Consider the following 16,310-nt stretch of genomic DNA (forward strand, 5'->3'; position numbering starts at 1 on the left):
AACAGGATAGAAAGCCCAGAAATAAACGCACACACCTATGGTCAATTAAGCTATGACAGAAGAGACAAGAATATACAATGGAGAAAAGACAGTCTTTTCAATAAATGGCGCTGGGGTAACTAGACAGCTACATGTAAAAGAATGAAATTAGAACACTCACTAACACCAAAAATAAGCTCAAAATGGATTAAAGACCTAAATGTAAGCGCAGACACTGTAAAAGTCTTAGAGGAAAACATAGGAAGAACATTCTTTGACATAAATTGCAGCAAAATCTTTTTTGATCTGTCTCCTGGAGTTATGGAAATAAATAAACAAATGGGACCTAATTAAACTCAAAATCTTTTTCACAGCAAAGGAAACCATAAACAAAACAAAAAGACAACCCATAAAATAGGAGAAAATATTTGCAGACGATGCAACTGACAAGGGATTAATCTGCAGAATTTACAAACAGCTCATGTGCCTCAATATCAAAAAAAAAAACAGCCCAATCCAGAAGACCTAGATAGACATTTCTCCAAAGGAGACATACAGATGGCCAGGAGGCACATGAAAAGATGCTCAACATCACTAATTATTTACAGAAATGCAAATCAAAACTACAATGAGGTATCACCTCACACGGGTCAGAACGGCCTTCATCAAAAAGTCTACAAACAATAAATGCTGGAGAGGGTATGGAGAAACAGGAACCCTCCTACACTGTTGGTGGGAATATAAATTGGTAAAACAGTGGAGAGTAGTATGGAGTTTCCTTAAAAAAAACTAAGACTAGAGCTACCATTTGACCCAGCAATCCCACTACTGGGCATATACTCAGAGAAAACCATAATTCAAAAGGATACATGCACCCCAATGTTCATTGCAGCACTGTTTACAATAGCCAGGTCACGGAAGCAACCTAAAGGTCCATCAACAGAGGAATGGATAAAGAAGATGTGGTACAAACAATGGAATATTACTCAGCCATAAATAAAAAAATGAAATCATGCCATTTGCAGCAACATGGATGGACCTGCAGATTATCATACTAAGTGAAGTAGTCAGACAGAGAAAAACAAATATCATCATATGATGTCACTTATAGGCAGAATCTAAAAGACAAATGATACAAATGAACTTATTTACAAAACAGAAACACTCACAAAACAGAAACAGCAACTTAGAGAACGAATTTATGGTTACCAGGGGGAAAGGGTGGGGGTGAGGGATAGATTGGGAGTTTGGGACTGACATGTACACACTACTGTCTATAAAATAGATAACCGCCAAGTACCTACTGCATAGCACAGGGAAGTCGGCTCGATATTCTGTAATAACGTAAAAGGGAAAAAAATTTGAAAAAGAATGGATACTTGAATGGTTATAACTGAATCACTTTGCTGTACACCCGTAACTAACACATCATTGTTAATCAACTATGCCCCGATATAAAATAAAAATGTTTTACTTAAAAATAAAAGCAAGGTCCTCCAACCTCAGCAAATTACGCTACATCCAATTCCTTACCTTTGCAAAGGAGACCAGTGTCAGATGGAAGAGGCTTCTGAATGGGGACTCTTACCTTGTGAGGAAGAGAAATGATTCCATAAGAGTGACGAGCAAGAGTTCACTGGACACGTGAACTTCACTGTGGACTTCACTGTGGACATGTCACTTACATGCACCGCTGGTGCTCAACACCCCGCGTTTCATCTTTCTGTTGGTTGGAGAATGTTCTCCATGCAGAGTCTAATGAATATCCAGAGGAAGTCACAACTAAAAGCAGTCTTCAGAAACCAGCCATTTTCTTAAAGTGGGTTCACTCAAAAAGAAAACTCAGCGCCATGAAAAAGGGTTCACCATCAGCCACCCAACCTGATGTTTCCTCTGCTAAAGTGAAAGAATACACATACATACTTGGGCCATAGTTTTGGTAAATTATAATACTCTTCCTTATTGTAAATCTAAGCGCTGAAAAGGAGTTTAACAATAATTCTCTCTAACCTTCTCATGTTAGAGCAAACTAAAATCCTGCAAGGTTAGCTTGTCTCCTTGACCTGACTCGGTTGGTCCACAGTCAAGAACTTAGAACCCATTTCTGAAGCCCAGTTCACTGTTCTGTCTTACCCCACCACACTGCCTGTCTTTAAAAAGTTGTTTTCCTCCACCCAGCCCCCCTCTAGCCTGCAGCTCTCCTTGTGAGATACCCTTTATACATCACTCAAAAGAATTAAATGACTCAACTTCCCAGAATAAGTAGCTAACAACAAGCACAAGTGAAAGCTCTGGGTCATCAGTTCTTGTCTTGTGAGCAAGGAAGAGGACTCACCAACTTGTAGGAATCTTTGAAGACTTGAAAGTGTCAAGAAAGCAAGTGATGGAAGTCTCACTAGGAAGTATTCACACCTTCCATCAGCTGCAGTAAGTCTTGGCAGTGTTACTATCATGCCTTTATCCTTTAGGTTTGTCCTGTCCATGTGAAATGCAGTGCACTTAAATTAGCAACAAAATCATGACAACACAGACTCTCTGTCAGTTGATTAAAGTGTGCTAACAAGCATGCAGTTTGCTAAGTCACCCTGGGAGGCTGGATGACTGGGACTTCTTGTACATTCAGCAGTGGAAACATGCCCTTCCTGTAGTGCACAGCCAGAAATGCCGAGCAAGCTTGCAAAGGACAGGGTTAACCTTGGCCTTCTGGCATTTTGCCTTTCTCCAGGGAAACGAAGAACATGGAGAGAGCAACTGTGATACAAGGTGAAGAAAGCAGCACCTCTTGATTTAAAAAAAAAAAAAAAAGGTAGTTGAAAGGCTCCTCATGGGGTAGATTTAGAGTAGAAGTTAGCCGCCGCGAAAGAGATCATTAGCCCCTCGTATTTCAAGGTAAGCATTCCCAGACAGATACAGGTACTTTTAAACAGGCACAGAGTCAAGAAAAAAAATTTTGAGATACAGTTACTAAACAGAGCTAGAGCTTACCATGATCATTGGGATGAAGAGCATGACAGCCAGCCAAGTTGCAAAGGATTCTGCTCTGGAATTTATCAACTGCTGTGTTTGTTTCTTTTCCTAACAGGTGAAAAACGCAGCTGCCAATGTACTCAGGGAAACATGGCTAATTTACAAAAATACAAAGCTAGTAAAAAAGATAGATCATGCAAAAGTCAGAAAACATCAACGGAAATTCTTGCAAGCTATTCATCAGTAAGTACCATTCTCCTCTTTCATTCTGCATTTGTATCGCTGGGTTTTAATTCTTGCACCTGCTTATTCTTCTTTCACGGGGGAGGGAAAAAGAGAACGTTATCATGTTTGTTCCCAGAAGATGTTATTTGGCATTTTAATAATTCCATAATTTTTCTCAGGATATCATTTGTCAGTTCATTTGATGGTTAAAAATCATTTATTGTTGGGAGAATAGCCACATAATATATTAATTAAAGGGTCTATTCAGTTTCTTTTTTTAGATAGAAGCAATAATTTCAGTTAAAATTGTATTTCTTGATTTACTTATTCATATAGTTTGCTCTAAGATGTTTAGTTTGTATCTACTACAGACTCTTTAAAGAAATTAACATACTGCCAAGCATCTTTGTATGAAGGTAGTACATACAATTGACTTAATACTCGAATTTTTAAATTAGTTTTTAATCAGAACTTGGGGGATTTTCTAGATGCTATGTGTTCATTACAGATTTTAGAGTTCCTATAGGCCTTGCAGTCATTATTCTGTCTTTATGGAGGCCACTGTTATTCAATTTGTTTAAGTCCTTCGTGCCATTTTATTGTTATTGTTATACCTACCATCATAGACTTGTAAAATACAAATGTCTATCTAGCAAGTTTCAATGATAATTTGAAAGGACCAGGTCTTTCTCCCCCAGGCTGGCAGCATCCTTACCGTAAGTACATTATGCGGGTGTCAGTTATGATGCCATGCAGCCTTGCTCTTAATGCCATTTCTATATGGGGCAGGGCAGACACATCACATTGTGTGGGCCAGAAAAGTGGCTTTTCTCATGCAACCTACCAGGGTAATCATGGAAAGGTAGGTAAATACTAGGTATCCTGATTATAAAGGGAGATGTGTTTTCTGAGAGCTAATTAGTACAGCAGACAGGAAGTTCTGAGGCTGAAGTGTTAATTTTACATATTTAGGGAATACATATGTATATTACACTCACATTCCGTTGAAAATCACCAAGCACTCATCTTTTACCTCTTCACCTGCCATCCACTCTCCTTCTTAAATAGGTATCACTGAAAATGTGGAATATGTCTATAATTATAGACATACATGTACTTGTATAGAAGTTGCTACCTTTCTCAATGAAAATAAAATCCAAGCACCCTGAGCTCTAAAATAGGAGACTCTGCACATATGGTAGAGTAGCTGCTCCTCATTGCTACTCTTAGCAATTCACACATGTTCTTTCCCTTGCTGCCACCAACACCACAGTGACATTATTTCTCCTTTAGCTCTGTGACTTGACTGGACACACAACTATGCATTTTCCCCATATAAGGAAAAGAATTTTAAGCGAGTACTCTTTCAAAGTCTGGGAGAGAGTAAAAGTGAACAACACAGAGAGCAACATTGTATTCGATCTGGCTCACAAGCAGGAATTCGCTCCATGGAGCTCACAGCTACCTTTATAACCAGGTGCCACCACCTAGGACCACTTGCCTCCACATCTTGACTCCTTGAAGCTCAGACCTAAGAGAGTGGGTCCCCTGAGAGATGCTGAGCCTTTACCTCTCCCTCAAGGGTCACCTGGTAAAATTTCCTGGTAGAGTGATCATTCCTGCAGCCCCCAAACCGTACAACACAATAACCCCAACATTCATACAAGAGGTACACATGGTATACTGTGGAGAAATCATTCTTTGTATGTTTCGATACTAACCTATATTGTTCAGATCTATTAAAAAGAAAACTTACCTTTGCGGGTGTGAGAAAATGTGGTGTCCCAGGATGGAAAGGATGTGAGATGACGTGGAAGTAGGCAAGTGGGTCAGTCTTTGGGTTGAGCATCCACACATCCCATTTCCTCCAGGATTGTATTTGTGTCCCTTCCTGTTAGTGTAACTTACCTGTTCGATATGTAATGAAACGTGACTTGCCTTTGATGCCATTGATAAATTTCCATACAACCAAAAAAAAGCAAACGCTTTGACAATTTTTGTCATATAGTTCTGTAGCCATGTGTAAATAGTGGGTATTTCTATATTTATATAAATTGTCATAGAACTCTTAAGTTTGGAATACATTCACACTCAAACCCCTGGGGGACAATTTATGGGTGGTCATTATAAAATTTTTTCAACTTTGCTTTAGGTTTGAACATTCTTATAATAAAATGTTAGGCAGGGGCTTCCCTGGTGGCGCAGTGGTTGAGAGTCCGCCTGCCGATGTAGGGGACACGGGTTCGTGCCCTGGTCTGGGAAGATCCCACGTGCCGTGGAGCGGCTAGGCCAAAAAAAAAAAAAAAAAAAAAAAAAAATGATAGGCAAAAAATCTTTGGTGAAACTCCGTATAAAAACTGTCCCTAGGCAATTGGCATATTGCTACAAGCTGTACTGACATGATCTGAAGGGTTTCGTGGTGTAGGTTACATGGGTTGTTCAGCATGCTGCTTTTGGGTAGAGTAACAGAGGAAACCACATGTGATTCTTCTGCTTCTTTCAGACATTTCTCATTGTTTCTTCTGTAGCCTTGTGTACTTCTAAAGTAGATGAGCTTTAAGCAACGCAAAAATGTTCTGAATTGTTTGATAAATTGGTCTTGGGGCTGTTGGGTTTCCTTTGAGGTGGGAGGGTACTTATACTTTGTGAAAAGTAGATGGGCTGGGTGTGGCTAGGTTATGCTAATTACGCATAATTATCTTTCACTGAACTTAATGAGTGAAGCCATACATGAAAGCACACAGGGCTCGATTCCTAAGGGCAAGGCCTTTACTGCCTTTACTGCCCCAGCCTTGTCAGGCAGCACCGGGTGAAATCGGACCTTGCCACTTGAGGGAAAATGTACCAGTTGACTTGCTAGAGCTCTCCTGGCCTCTGCTCTCCTCTGATTTGTCCAGAGAGCTTTTGCAGCAGCTCTCTCCCCCTTCTACCAGCCTCCTCTATCTCAATTCTCCTTCTCTTTTCCCAGCCTCTCTCCTGGACACATGACCTTGCTAGTCTATGATGGATGCCTAACTCTGCAGGCCTGTGTCCTCTCTTCAGTAACGTAGCTGTCTTTGGGGATCGTCACTTAGTGCCATGAAGCATTCTGTTTCTGTAACTTTTACCACTTTTTCTGGTATCAGTTTCTCATTCTTCGGTCTCAGCTAGAGACCCATCAATTAACATGAACTTGTCTCACAGCCAAGAAATCCAAGAAATGTGATGTCTATAACAGAGAGTGTTAGGTTAACCCCCTGTCAGAAGACGAGGCTCCTCAATAGCCCCGGCTTCTCAATAGCCCCAACTTGGAAAAGACATACCCACCCCCCCTCAAAAAATTATAATCCTATTGTTTAGAATATTATCTTTGTAACCATATCCTATTGATACTAGGCAAAAATGTCTCCTATTGTTTACTTGAACATCATGTTTCAAAGAGGCCAAGATGACTTTATACAACTTCTTCCTTCCGAACTCTAGTTCTGGAGGAAGCTATGTGCTTTCAGGTGGGGAAGTATAGTAGCGATGTAGAAGGATGATAACATAATGGAATAGCGCTTCTTTCTGATCAATATGCCAAAATCCTGCAGAATCTTAACAGGACCTTCCAGCTAATGAATCGAGCCCCCTGTGCATGAATGAACACCACTCTGTGTTATTTCGTTCCAGAATATTTTACAGTTTCTTTTCTTTTGTTTTGTCTTTTTATTTCAACAAAATGAAAATAGAGCTCGGAAGTAAGTTGTGTGAGCCGCTCCTTTCAACATTCGCAGAATTTTCTACCGGCTGCATGCACCCAAGCGGATCCTTTATTTGTGAATTTTAGTAGTCTGATTGCTGCTATGGAAATGTGTTCCAAAATCATGATATTTTCCTGTGATAAGTGAAGTTCACAAGGAAGAAATCAACATATGTTTCTTATTCTTCTTTTTTTGGGGTGAGGGGGGGTGGGGGGAAGAAGTGAAAAACACAACTGCATGTTACCTTTTATTCTGGCAGCTGCAGCTTACGTAGGCTTTCTGTACCAGTTCTCCTACCTTTCAGGCAGTCTAAACAGCAACAAGGCAAGATGATTTAAGTTCAGGGCTACTCTATGTCAGCTTTCCAGATTAGCAGAATATAAGATGGGCAAAATTCTACTGTCAGAAACATAAGTGAGTAATCCAAGAGAAGTAAAGTAGGCTCTGTTGTTTGGAAGAGGAAGGACCCACCTCAGCCAAGGGACCAGCATCAGCCCTTCAACCAGGCTAGTAGGGCTCAGGGCTGTGCTGCCCTCACAGGTTGCTGGAGGCTTCCGCTCTGGTGTCCCCGAACTTCATGTGCCAACTCTGCTATGACTTACCTAAATTTGAAAAGAAAGCTTGATATAAATCCCTATCATAAGTGGATTTAAAAATATGTCACTCCCAGCAAAGAGAGTGAGGTAAAGGTAACATCAGTCGACAATTGAAACACTGGTATTGAATTCCAGCCACAAGCTGTTGCCTGCAGAAAGCTCTGAGCTGAGATTCTGCTCCCTCTTTTTTTAAAAACAGGGGAAGAGCAGGTGTTTGTTTGTTTGTTAGGCGATAAAAACAGGATAGGACTAGCCTGAGACATTTTTCTTCTAATAATCAAGAATTGGAAGAGAATTAAAGGGAATAACTCTCTCTCCATCTGTTCTAGTATTGTTTAATGTCTTGTTTGAGTATCATTTAGTCATCTAGAACACCTCTGTTGGTATAAATCCAGCACTTCAAAAACAAAGTCCTAATCTAACCCTCTTCTTTTCATACATGAAGAAACTGAATGTCAGGTTAGGGCCAAGGAGGACAGAATACATTTCTGACACTTAGTCTTTCTAGTACATTTCTCTGTAATGACCCACACATGTTTAAAGTTGATTTGCTTGGTTTTTTTGTTGTGTTTGGGGGTTTTTTTGACTTGTTTTTAAAAGGCACACATCAAGAATTGTAACCCTTGTAAGTACTTAGAGAAACATTTCTCAACAACATATTAGATTTAACTATATGTTTGTAAATTTCTTTTAGACTAAAACATATTCCATCACTATAATAGCATAAAAAGGAGCCAGTTAAATTAGTTCCAAGTCTTCTAATAAAGAAACGCATAGTCACAATCACAAGTTCTAACCTTAAACTGCTTTAGACTGTTAAAGATCATGTTGTAAGCAGGTGTCAGTTCAACTCTTACTGGCAGAAGGCACTGTCTCTTCACTGTGGAGCAGATTTGGTGACATATTGGATATCCACATTTCAGAACAAGATCACTGAGCATCGTGAACATGTGTTACAAAAATCTCCCTGGCAGTAAAATCTTGCCCTGTGAATTTTTTTTTATCCCTTTAACCAATTACCTTTAATTTAAATTGGGACATACTCAAGCGTACTCTCTCCAACATTAACACTATACTTTATAAAGGACTCGTCATCAAAGTGATAAGATCAGCGTGGGTTTTTCACAAAGTAGCTCAGAGACCTGCTTCTCTTTTGGAGCATGGCTTTGAATTGTTGGCTTAAAGGACAATCAACTACTTTTCTCTGGTTGGGAAATCTTAATTTCTTGCTATATAACAAGCACTGAGTAAATGTTTGTTGAAATATTACTGTGAATAAGTTAAGGAAAAGTAGGTACTCGTTCAGAATTTGTCTTTAAGAAAACCAGCTTTTTGACTGTCAATCAGATATACACATTGATATTTAAAAGTTTCTAAAGGTAACTTTACCAGTAGAAGAGATCCCACCTGTCAGACACTTTAATTGTCCTGTGCCTTTATCTAGAATAAAAATTAAAGGAAGTTCTCCCAAGGAAATGGTCTGGCTTCCCTTCAAATTCAATGGCAGTTTAAGATAAAAGTCGAGTGAAATACAATGACGAATAAGAGAATTATGTGTTTTGAGTTATCTTGCTGCTGGTTGAATAAAAGTTTTATTTTTGCTAATGAGAATCTCACTTATCACTGTGTTTCATCAGGTTCAAATACCTAACCCAATCCATTTCAGACTAAACAGGGCTAACACCTGTATCTAGTCACATAGGCATAGGAAGGTGCTTACTGCTTCCAACATTGATAAAATTCCAGTTGCTTTGCATTTTTCTTCCTATGTCTATTTGTCACGATACTGGGTCTTTAAGGAATGTTTTGGTTTTTCTCATATGGTTAAATCCTTATGAGCCTTTCTCAGTTCAACTTTAACTACCTAGTAAATAGTTGTCCTAAGGACACCTCATCTCTTTCTCTCTCCCTTCCTTTTTGCGGTGTTGGGGAAGCATGCTTCTCATTGTACCAGATACATAACCAGTTTGGACTTTATGCCAAATATTCAAGGCATTATCCATGCAGTTATTTGCTCTTGTCAATTTTGTGCATGCTCTTTGGAAGGCTTACGATAGTCGTAGGGAAGTAAAGGAACCTTTCTGACTTCAGATTCTGTCTTTTAGATTACGAAGTGTAAAAATGGAGCAGAGGAAACTGAATGATCAAGCAAATACCTTGGTGGACCTGGCAAAGGTAAGCTGGGGTCTCAGCCCTCATGACTGCATCTATTGGAACTAACCACTGCATAGAAATCAATAATGCTTCAGGAGGAGGCCACCCCAAACTTATTTAACAAATCAAACCAACAAACTATGCTGACATGATGGCCCAACTTATAAGAATTCTTCTGAAACTCTTACTTAATATGCACCTTCCCTACATACATTGTTCAACCCCATTCTAAGAGCTTTCCTACTTGCAGTGATTTGGAAGTTCAGTAAGAAACGTAAGTGGACTATGAGATAGTACCTTGGGGATGCTTATATGTAGTTTAGTCTCATCTCTATGAGAGCAGAACCACATCCCGGGCTTTACTATGAGGTTCGGGGCTAAATAGGACTCATCAATAAAATTATTTTTTATATATTTTAAGCAACAGGCTTTCTATCCTGTTGCATTGATCTACATGTCTATTTTTGTGCCAGTACCATACTGTCTTGATGACTGTAGTTTTGTAGTATAGTCTGAAGTCAGGGAGCTTGATTCCTCCAGCGCCTTTCTTCTTTCTCAAGGTTGTTTTGACTATTCAAGGTCTTCATACCACTTTTTAAAAGGACATTAATAGTCCCCAATTCTTCTGTCACAGTTATACGCTTTATCTGGTTTATTTTTGGTTGTTCCTCTCAAGTGAAGTCCACTTTCAAAATGTGAATATTTGTCAACAATGACAACATTACCTTTCAATGTTCTAAATTCTATAGGAGGCATTAGAATAGATTTATGTATAAGTGTTGAGCCTGTTAACATGAATCCTTTGAAAGAGGCAACTCTCAGTTGGACCTGTGTTCTGCTGTTTGTTTGCTATAACTGCTATGTCCTTTGTAAAGCCTCCAGTATATTCTCCAAAACTTACATCTATTTGTCCTAGTCCCATGAAATAACACACTTAATTATATTCATTTTTTAATGTATATCAATAATGCATACTGTATAAATATGTTGAAGATGAATATTTGATATCTTATACATAGAAGATGATAAGTGAAGTATTTAATGACTTACCCCTGGGAGATCATATATCAATCATTCATTTAAGCTCGGCAGCACACACATACAAGGCCTGAAGATGTGCTTGGTATTTACACACATTGTTCTCACTGGGCCACATCATGAACAGAGATGGGGCAGGTTCTTCCACCACTCCTAGATCAAATGATAAAAGAAATTGGGTATTTTTATGAAAAAATAAGAGACCCCTTGAAAATAATATCTATATCATTTCACTATATGTAATATAGCATATAAAAATACATATTATATATACTATTATATATAATAGATATACTCTTGAAGTAAAATTATATATCTATGAGGCAAGATGCTCTGTCTTTTAATTATTTTTTGTTTTGACTGTGTTGGGTCTTCATTGCTGTGCGTGGGATTTTTTCCTCTAGTTGTGGCTAGTGGGGGCTACTCTTCGTTGTGGTACATGGGCTTCTCATTGTGGTGGCTTCTCTTGTTGCAGAGCACGGGCTCTAGGCACGCGGGCTCAGTAGTTGTGGCTCACGGGCTCTAGAGTGCAGGCTTAGTAGTTGTGCAGGCGCATGGGCCTAGCTGCTCCGCGGCATATGGGAACTTCCCAGACCAGGGCTAGATCCTGTGTCCCCTGCATTGGCAGGCAGATTCTTTAACCACTGCGCCACCAGGGAAGCCCCTCAATTATTTCTTTAGCGCCATGCTTATTATGATGTTTGCAGGACAATCCATGCCATAAGGTTCAGTATTTTCTGAACGAATGGATGTTGCTCATATAGTCTCAAGACTATGTATCAACAGTAGAAATAAAGTTAATGCACTCTGTCTTCCTGGCCAAACTCAAAGGAGGTGCCCGTGTTCTGAACAGTAACTCCCTTATTTAATCAGTTCATCATCACTTATCACCATTAAGAGGTTGTTAAGCAGGAATAAGAGCACATATTATAGAGGGAAATAAGATAGGAGGGCAGGCTTAGCCAAAGGGGTCTAGGCTTGGGAAAGGCTGCACTGGGCTAAGGTTAATGTCTCCAGCCTTCCCTTCTTGAGTACCCGCTTCCCTCTCTGGCTCTAAGCTGATCAGCCCCGAGGTCTTCTTTCCCCGTCTCCTGGCTATTTCCGGAACTATAACTGGGAGTCAGAGTTATGAATACCCTTTGATCAGGACAACCAATTGCAAAATTCTCTAGGGCACCAAAAGCATTTTCCTATTTCAAACCACTTAGTTCTGATTCAGCCATAGCCAACAAGGTGGATTGGTAACTTTAGTGTCTCCCCTAACTTTTATTCTCTCAGTAGTTATCTATAAAAATGCTATTTGACCCAATGGAGAGCCTGTAATTTGGAACATAGGACAGCAAAAAGATATTTAGGAATTTTTAATTGCTTTAAGTTACTAAATTACTTGATCAAATCAGTTTGTCCTACACTTCATTCATATTCCACACTCAAAATTTCTGCTACATCCCAATACCATCTGTACTGATCTTTATTGATCTTTAAATCGGCTTGTTTTTAAAAATCAGCCTAGCCCTAATTAGTATTACATGTTGCAAAATGAATTTGACATGCTAACTTTTCTAACCATTAGAATATATACATAAATATGAAATCAAAACGTGTTTGTCTACCTGCACACCACCTAAAATCCTTGGACATACCACCAGCAGTACCTGCACACCATTTTCTGCAACTGGATCAAATTAAGGCCTAAGATCTTTCTTTCCTAAATCCTGGCATTAAACGGACACACTGAATTTGCTTTGCCAGGTCAAGTGTTCAGTTAGCTGACCCCACTGCTGCATTGCACGTCACCAAAAGGAGACCAGCCCTCAAGCTCTAAGAGTTGATAGTTTGCTTCCAGGGCAAGTATAATTAAACCTTCGCTCTTCATCTCTCTATTCTCTCAATCCTGTTTTCTAGACCCAGAACATCATGTATGACATGATTTCCGACTTAAACGAAAGGAGTGAAGACTTTGAGAAGAGGATCGTTACCCTGGAAACCAAATTGGAGACTTTGATTGGTAGCATCCATGCCCTACCTGGGCTCATAAGCCAGACCATGAGGCAGCAGCAGAGAGATTTCCTCGAGGCTCAGATGGAGAACTACGACAAGCATGTCCCCTACGATGCTGAGCGGTCCCGGTCCTCGTCCAGGAGGCGGCGGTCCTCCTCTACAGCACCACCAACTTCATCAGAGAGTAGCTAGAAGAGAATCAGTTAACCACAAAATAAGACTTTTTGCCATCATATGGTCAATATTTTAGCTTTTATTGTAAAGCCCCTATGGTTCTAATCAGCGTTATCCGGGTTCTGATGTCAGAATCCTGGGAACCTGAACACTAAGTTTTAGGCCAAAATGAGTGAAAACTCTTTTTTTTTTCTTTCAGATGCACAGGGAATGCACCTATTATTGCTATATAGATTGTTCCTCCTGTAATTTCACTAACTTTTTATTCATGCACTTCAGACTTTACTACTACATTATATGATATATAATAAAAAAAAAAGTTAATTTCTGCACATACTTGTTTGGTCACTTGAGATTTCTAAAGGTTCACTTCTCACATTATTTTCAAGGTGAAATGACTGATTGATTATCACCTGATGCATGTTGATCATTTTTATTTCCCACTTTGAAAAGTTTCTTCCAACTGGCAATTACTCTACTCCATACCCTAGTCACTAAGACTTTTCTCTCATTATGAAATATTATAGTCAAAACCATTTGACCCAGCCGGCTTACTATTCTTTTCTTTTTGAGTTCACCATGTCTCATTTCTAATTCAGTTTGTTTCCAGATTATGTGGAAAGTGGTGCTGTTACATCAAAGCTTGTATATAAACTAGGGGCACAGATGCTTTCAAGAATTATTTTATTCCCAGTTTACCAACAAATTTACTTGAAGAAAGTATCAGGGTACACCACTGTCTACGAACTAATGTTGCAGAATTTTAGATCTAAACTACTTATTTCATCTCTTCACATGTATTTATTTATCATGAGGGACCCATGATGCACTCTAAGTGTCTGGATTACACACATGCTTATTCACATATACATGTGATTGCGTAGCTCCTAATAGCATAATCAACATAAATGAGTGTAACTCTTAACATGTCACATACCACCTGGCAAATGGTCTGTACTCTTGGTCTGTGCTTACATGTTTGGTACAGGGAGGTGAATGGCAACTAGTAAATTTCACAAGTTTTATTAGGCTTGTTTCACAGACAGTTAAGATGGGTTTCTGTGAAAGGGAACTGGTTAGTTACTGCTGCAAATACATCTCTTTCCAAATTTACTCTAAGAATCCAGTGGATTTAGAAAAACCACCTTTGAGGTGACAGCAGTGTGGATTTCCCTCACATGGTGGTCTGGAGAGTCCACAGGAAGAGCTGGTCAGTGGTAAGGGTAACACATCGTAAAAATAAGGCTTCATTTGGACAGCTCTTAAACCAACCCTCTTGGGTTGGCCTAAACTTAAAAATGACACCTTCATTTTCAGAGAAATCTGCTTTTGCCCTCTTCTCCTTTATTCTACACCATACCCTTTGGTGTCTACCTTACGACATTACAAGTTGCTAGTATACCAACTATTTTTCTTCTTTAACACAAAACTAGAGCTATACATTCATCACCTTGCATAATTTAATGAACAAAATCACTTGCATAACTATTCTCTATAATTGAGGCAAAAATCAAACATTTCCATTCAACATCAAGGACATAAAAGTATGATTCCTGTAGACTGCTTGAGAATCACTTACCATCTATTACCCATCCAGAGTGGCTGAAAATGAAGCTCTTTCACACGTCCTATATATGTCAGTGTAGGACAAAGCCTGGAAATAAGTGAAAGAAAAACTATTAGAGCGCTGCTTACCAGAACATACTGCTGAGTTAAACGAACTGCAAAATCCTACTGCATCAGGATTTCTACTTCATGGATGAAATAAAAAATTTTCTTTTATTTATTCTGGGTAACATACAAGAATATATCAAGTATTTGGTGTAAACACTGGATGTAAGGAAGAGATATTGTGAAAAGATAATTTCTTGCAATTGTTGCAGCTAGTTCTTGTATATGCTATCTCTACTGTGACTGAAAGGCCGAATAGCAGAGAATTCAGTTTAATTATCATCTTACTGATCAATTAGCCCCACCATCCCAGAATACTAGAAGATTAGGGCAAGAATAATGTATTGTTCCTCTGGCTGAAGAAGAGAGAAGAGAGAAGAGAGAAGAGAATGTGAGTTTTAATTTAGATTTCACTGTCTGCTGTTTATTCTCCTATTCCCAATTAACTGCAGCTCATGTAGGATGTAATTCTTTAGTCCAAAATTGATCTTTTCCTGTTTCTTTATGCAAAGTATATGAAGACTGGTGATGATTCAACAAAAGTGTATGATCTCTTGTTTCTATATTTTAAACAATACCGAATAACCACAATTTTAAAGAGGAGGTGAGGACTCATCTGTTGCATAGACCTTGTGGTCAGCGATTTGCTGAATGAACCCAACTCTACCTGATATTACCAAGCCTCTCCCCACATGGCTTTGAACATTAAGAAAGATCCTCTGAGGGCTCCTTAGATGACCAGTCTTTAGTGAGATCTATGACTTTCTCTAATTTATACTTTGTTTTCCAAAATTTCTAATGTTAATTGAGTCTGTTACACTTCAACCGACTACATCCTAGCCTGTCTTTTCTCTACAGCCAGAACATATGACCACCTCAAATCATTGTGAATTACAATAGCACCACCTTCCTCAGTAATTTTCTTCATTTCCCCTACTTATACACAGTGTCATGGGTTAGCCACTAGAAAGAAGACTCTATGCTCTCAAAAAAAATGATGAACCAAAGTCATAACAGGTAGTAGATCTAGGAAATTTCATATGCTTTCTCCCTAATTTCACCTCCATTGGCAACAGTTTTCCAAGAGACTCTCCATCAAGGTATCTGTAATGATCAAATAATTATATTCCAAAACAATATGGGAACTGGGAGAAAAATCTGTTGGTTAGGTTTCATTCAAATCTTGAGAGATGGATTAAAGTTTTACATCCCTACTGTCTTTCAACTTTCCCCAGTCTTGAGAAGTAGAATGACAAAATGGAAAGAATAGGGGGTTAAAACAAGTCAGAATTGGGTTTGGAACTGAGATCTGCTTCTTGCTATAGCTCTACGTACTTGAACAGCCTTAATCCTTCTAAGCCCCCTTTTTCTCATCTACAAAAGGAATATAAAAAGACACATATCAGTGGAGCTCTGTAAAGCCTTGCATCTATTTTACCAAATGATGGTAGATATTCTTAACGCTATTTCCAATATAAGGAAATAAATATTAAACACCCCTAAAATATTACCTACCTTATTATAATTTCAATACCTCGCAGTAGAAGTTATAAATTCTCCCCCTCACCTAATTAGTTCTTAGAACAAGTTACTGGACTCTGGATTCATTTATTAATTTCCTGATGCTATCACTGTTTTTTTGTTTAATGTGGTCCTAGAATATCAACAGGTATACATGCTCTTTGTGATTCTGTCATACTCTTACTTCTTCTTGCCATCCCAGAAAACCTCTACACAACAATGATCCAGAAATGCTGATGGTGATTGTGCCCTATGCTTAGGA

General features: G+C 38.9%; 1 protein-coding gene across 2 annotated transcripts in view; it reads left to right on the top strand.

The window, feature by feature from the left end:
- Positions 1–13,192, top strand: part of KCNN2 (potassium calcium-activated channel subfamily N member 2) — a 186,650-nt gene extending 173,458 nt beyond the window's left edge. For both annotated transcript variants that reach the window (XM_007451206.1, XM_007451207.1), the window contains 3 exons: positions 3,062–3,189; positions 9,595–9,664; positions 12,587–13,192. In XM_007451206.1, the coding sequence (XP_007451268.1) occupies positions 3,062–3,189; positions 9,595–9,664; positions 12,587–12,874 (486 nt within the window). In that variant the 3' untranslated portion in view covers positions 12,875–13,192. The remainder of the gene's footprint in view (positions 1–3,061; positions 3,190–9,594; positions 9,665–12,586) is intronic.
- Positions 13,193–16,310: the final 3,118 nt, after the last annotated feature.

The sequence above is a fragment of the Lipotes vexillifer genome, unplaced genomic scaffold (genome assembly GCF_000442215.2).
Source record: "Lipotes vexillifer unplaced genomic scaffold, Lipotes_vexillifer_v1.1 scaffold91, whole genome shotgun sequence".
Lineage (NCBI taxonomy): Eukaryota > Metazoa > Chordata > Mammalia > Artiodactyla > Lipotidae > Lipotes > Lipotes vexillifer.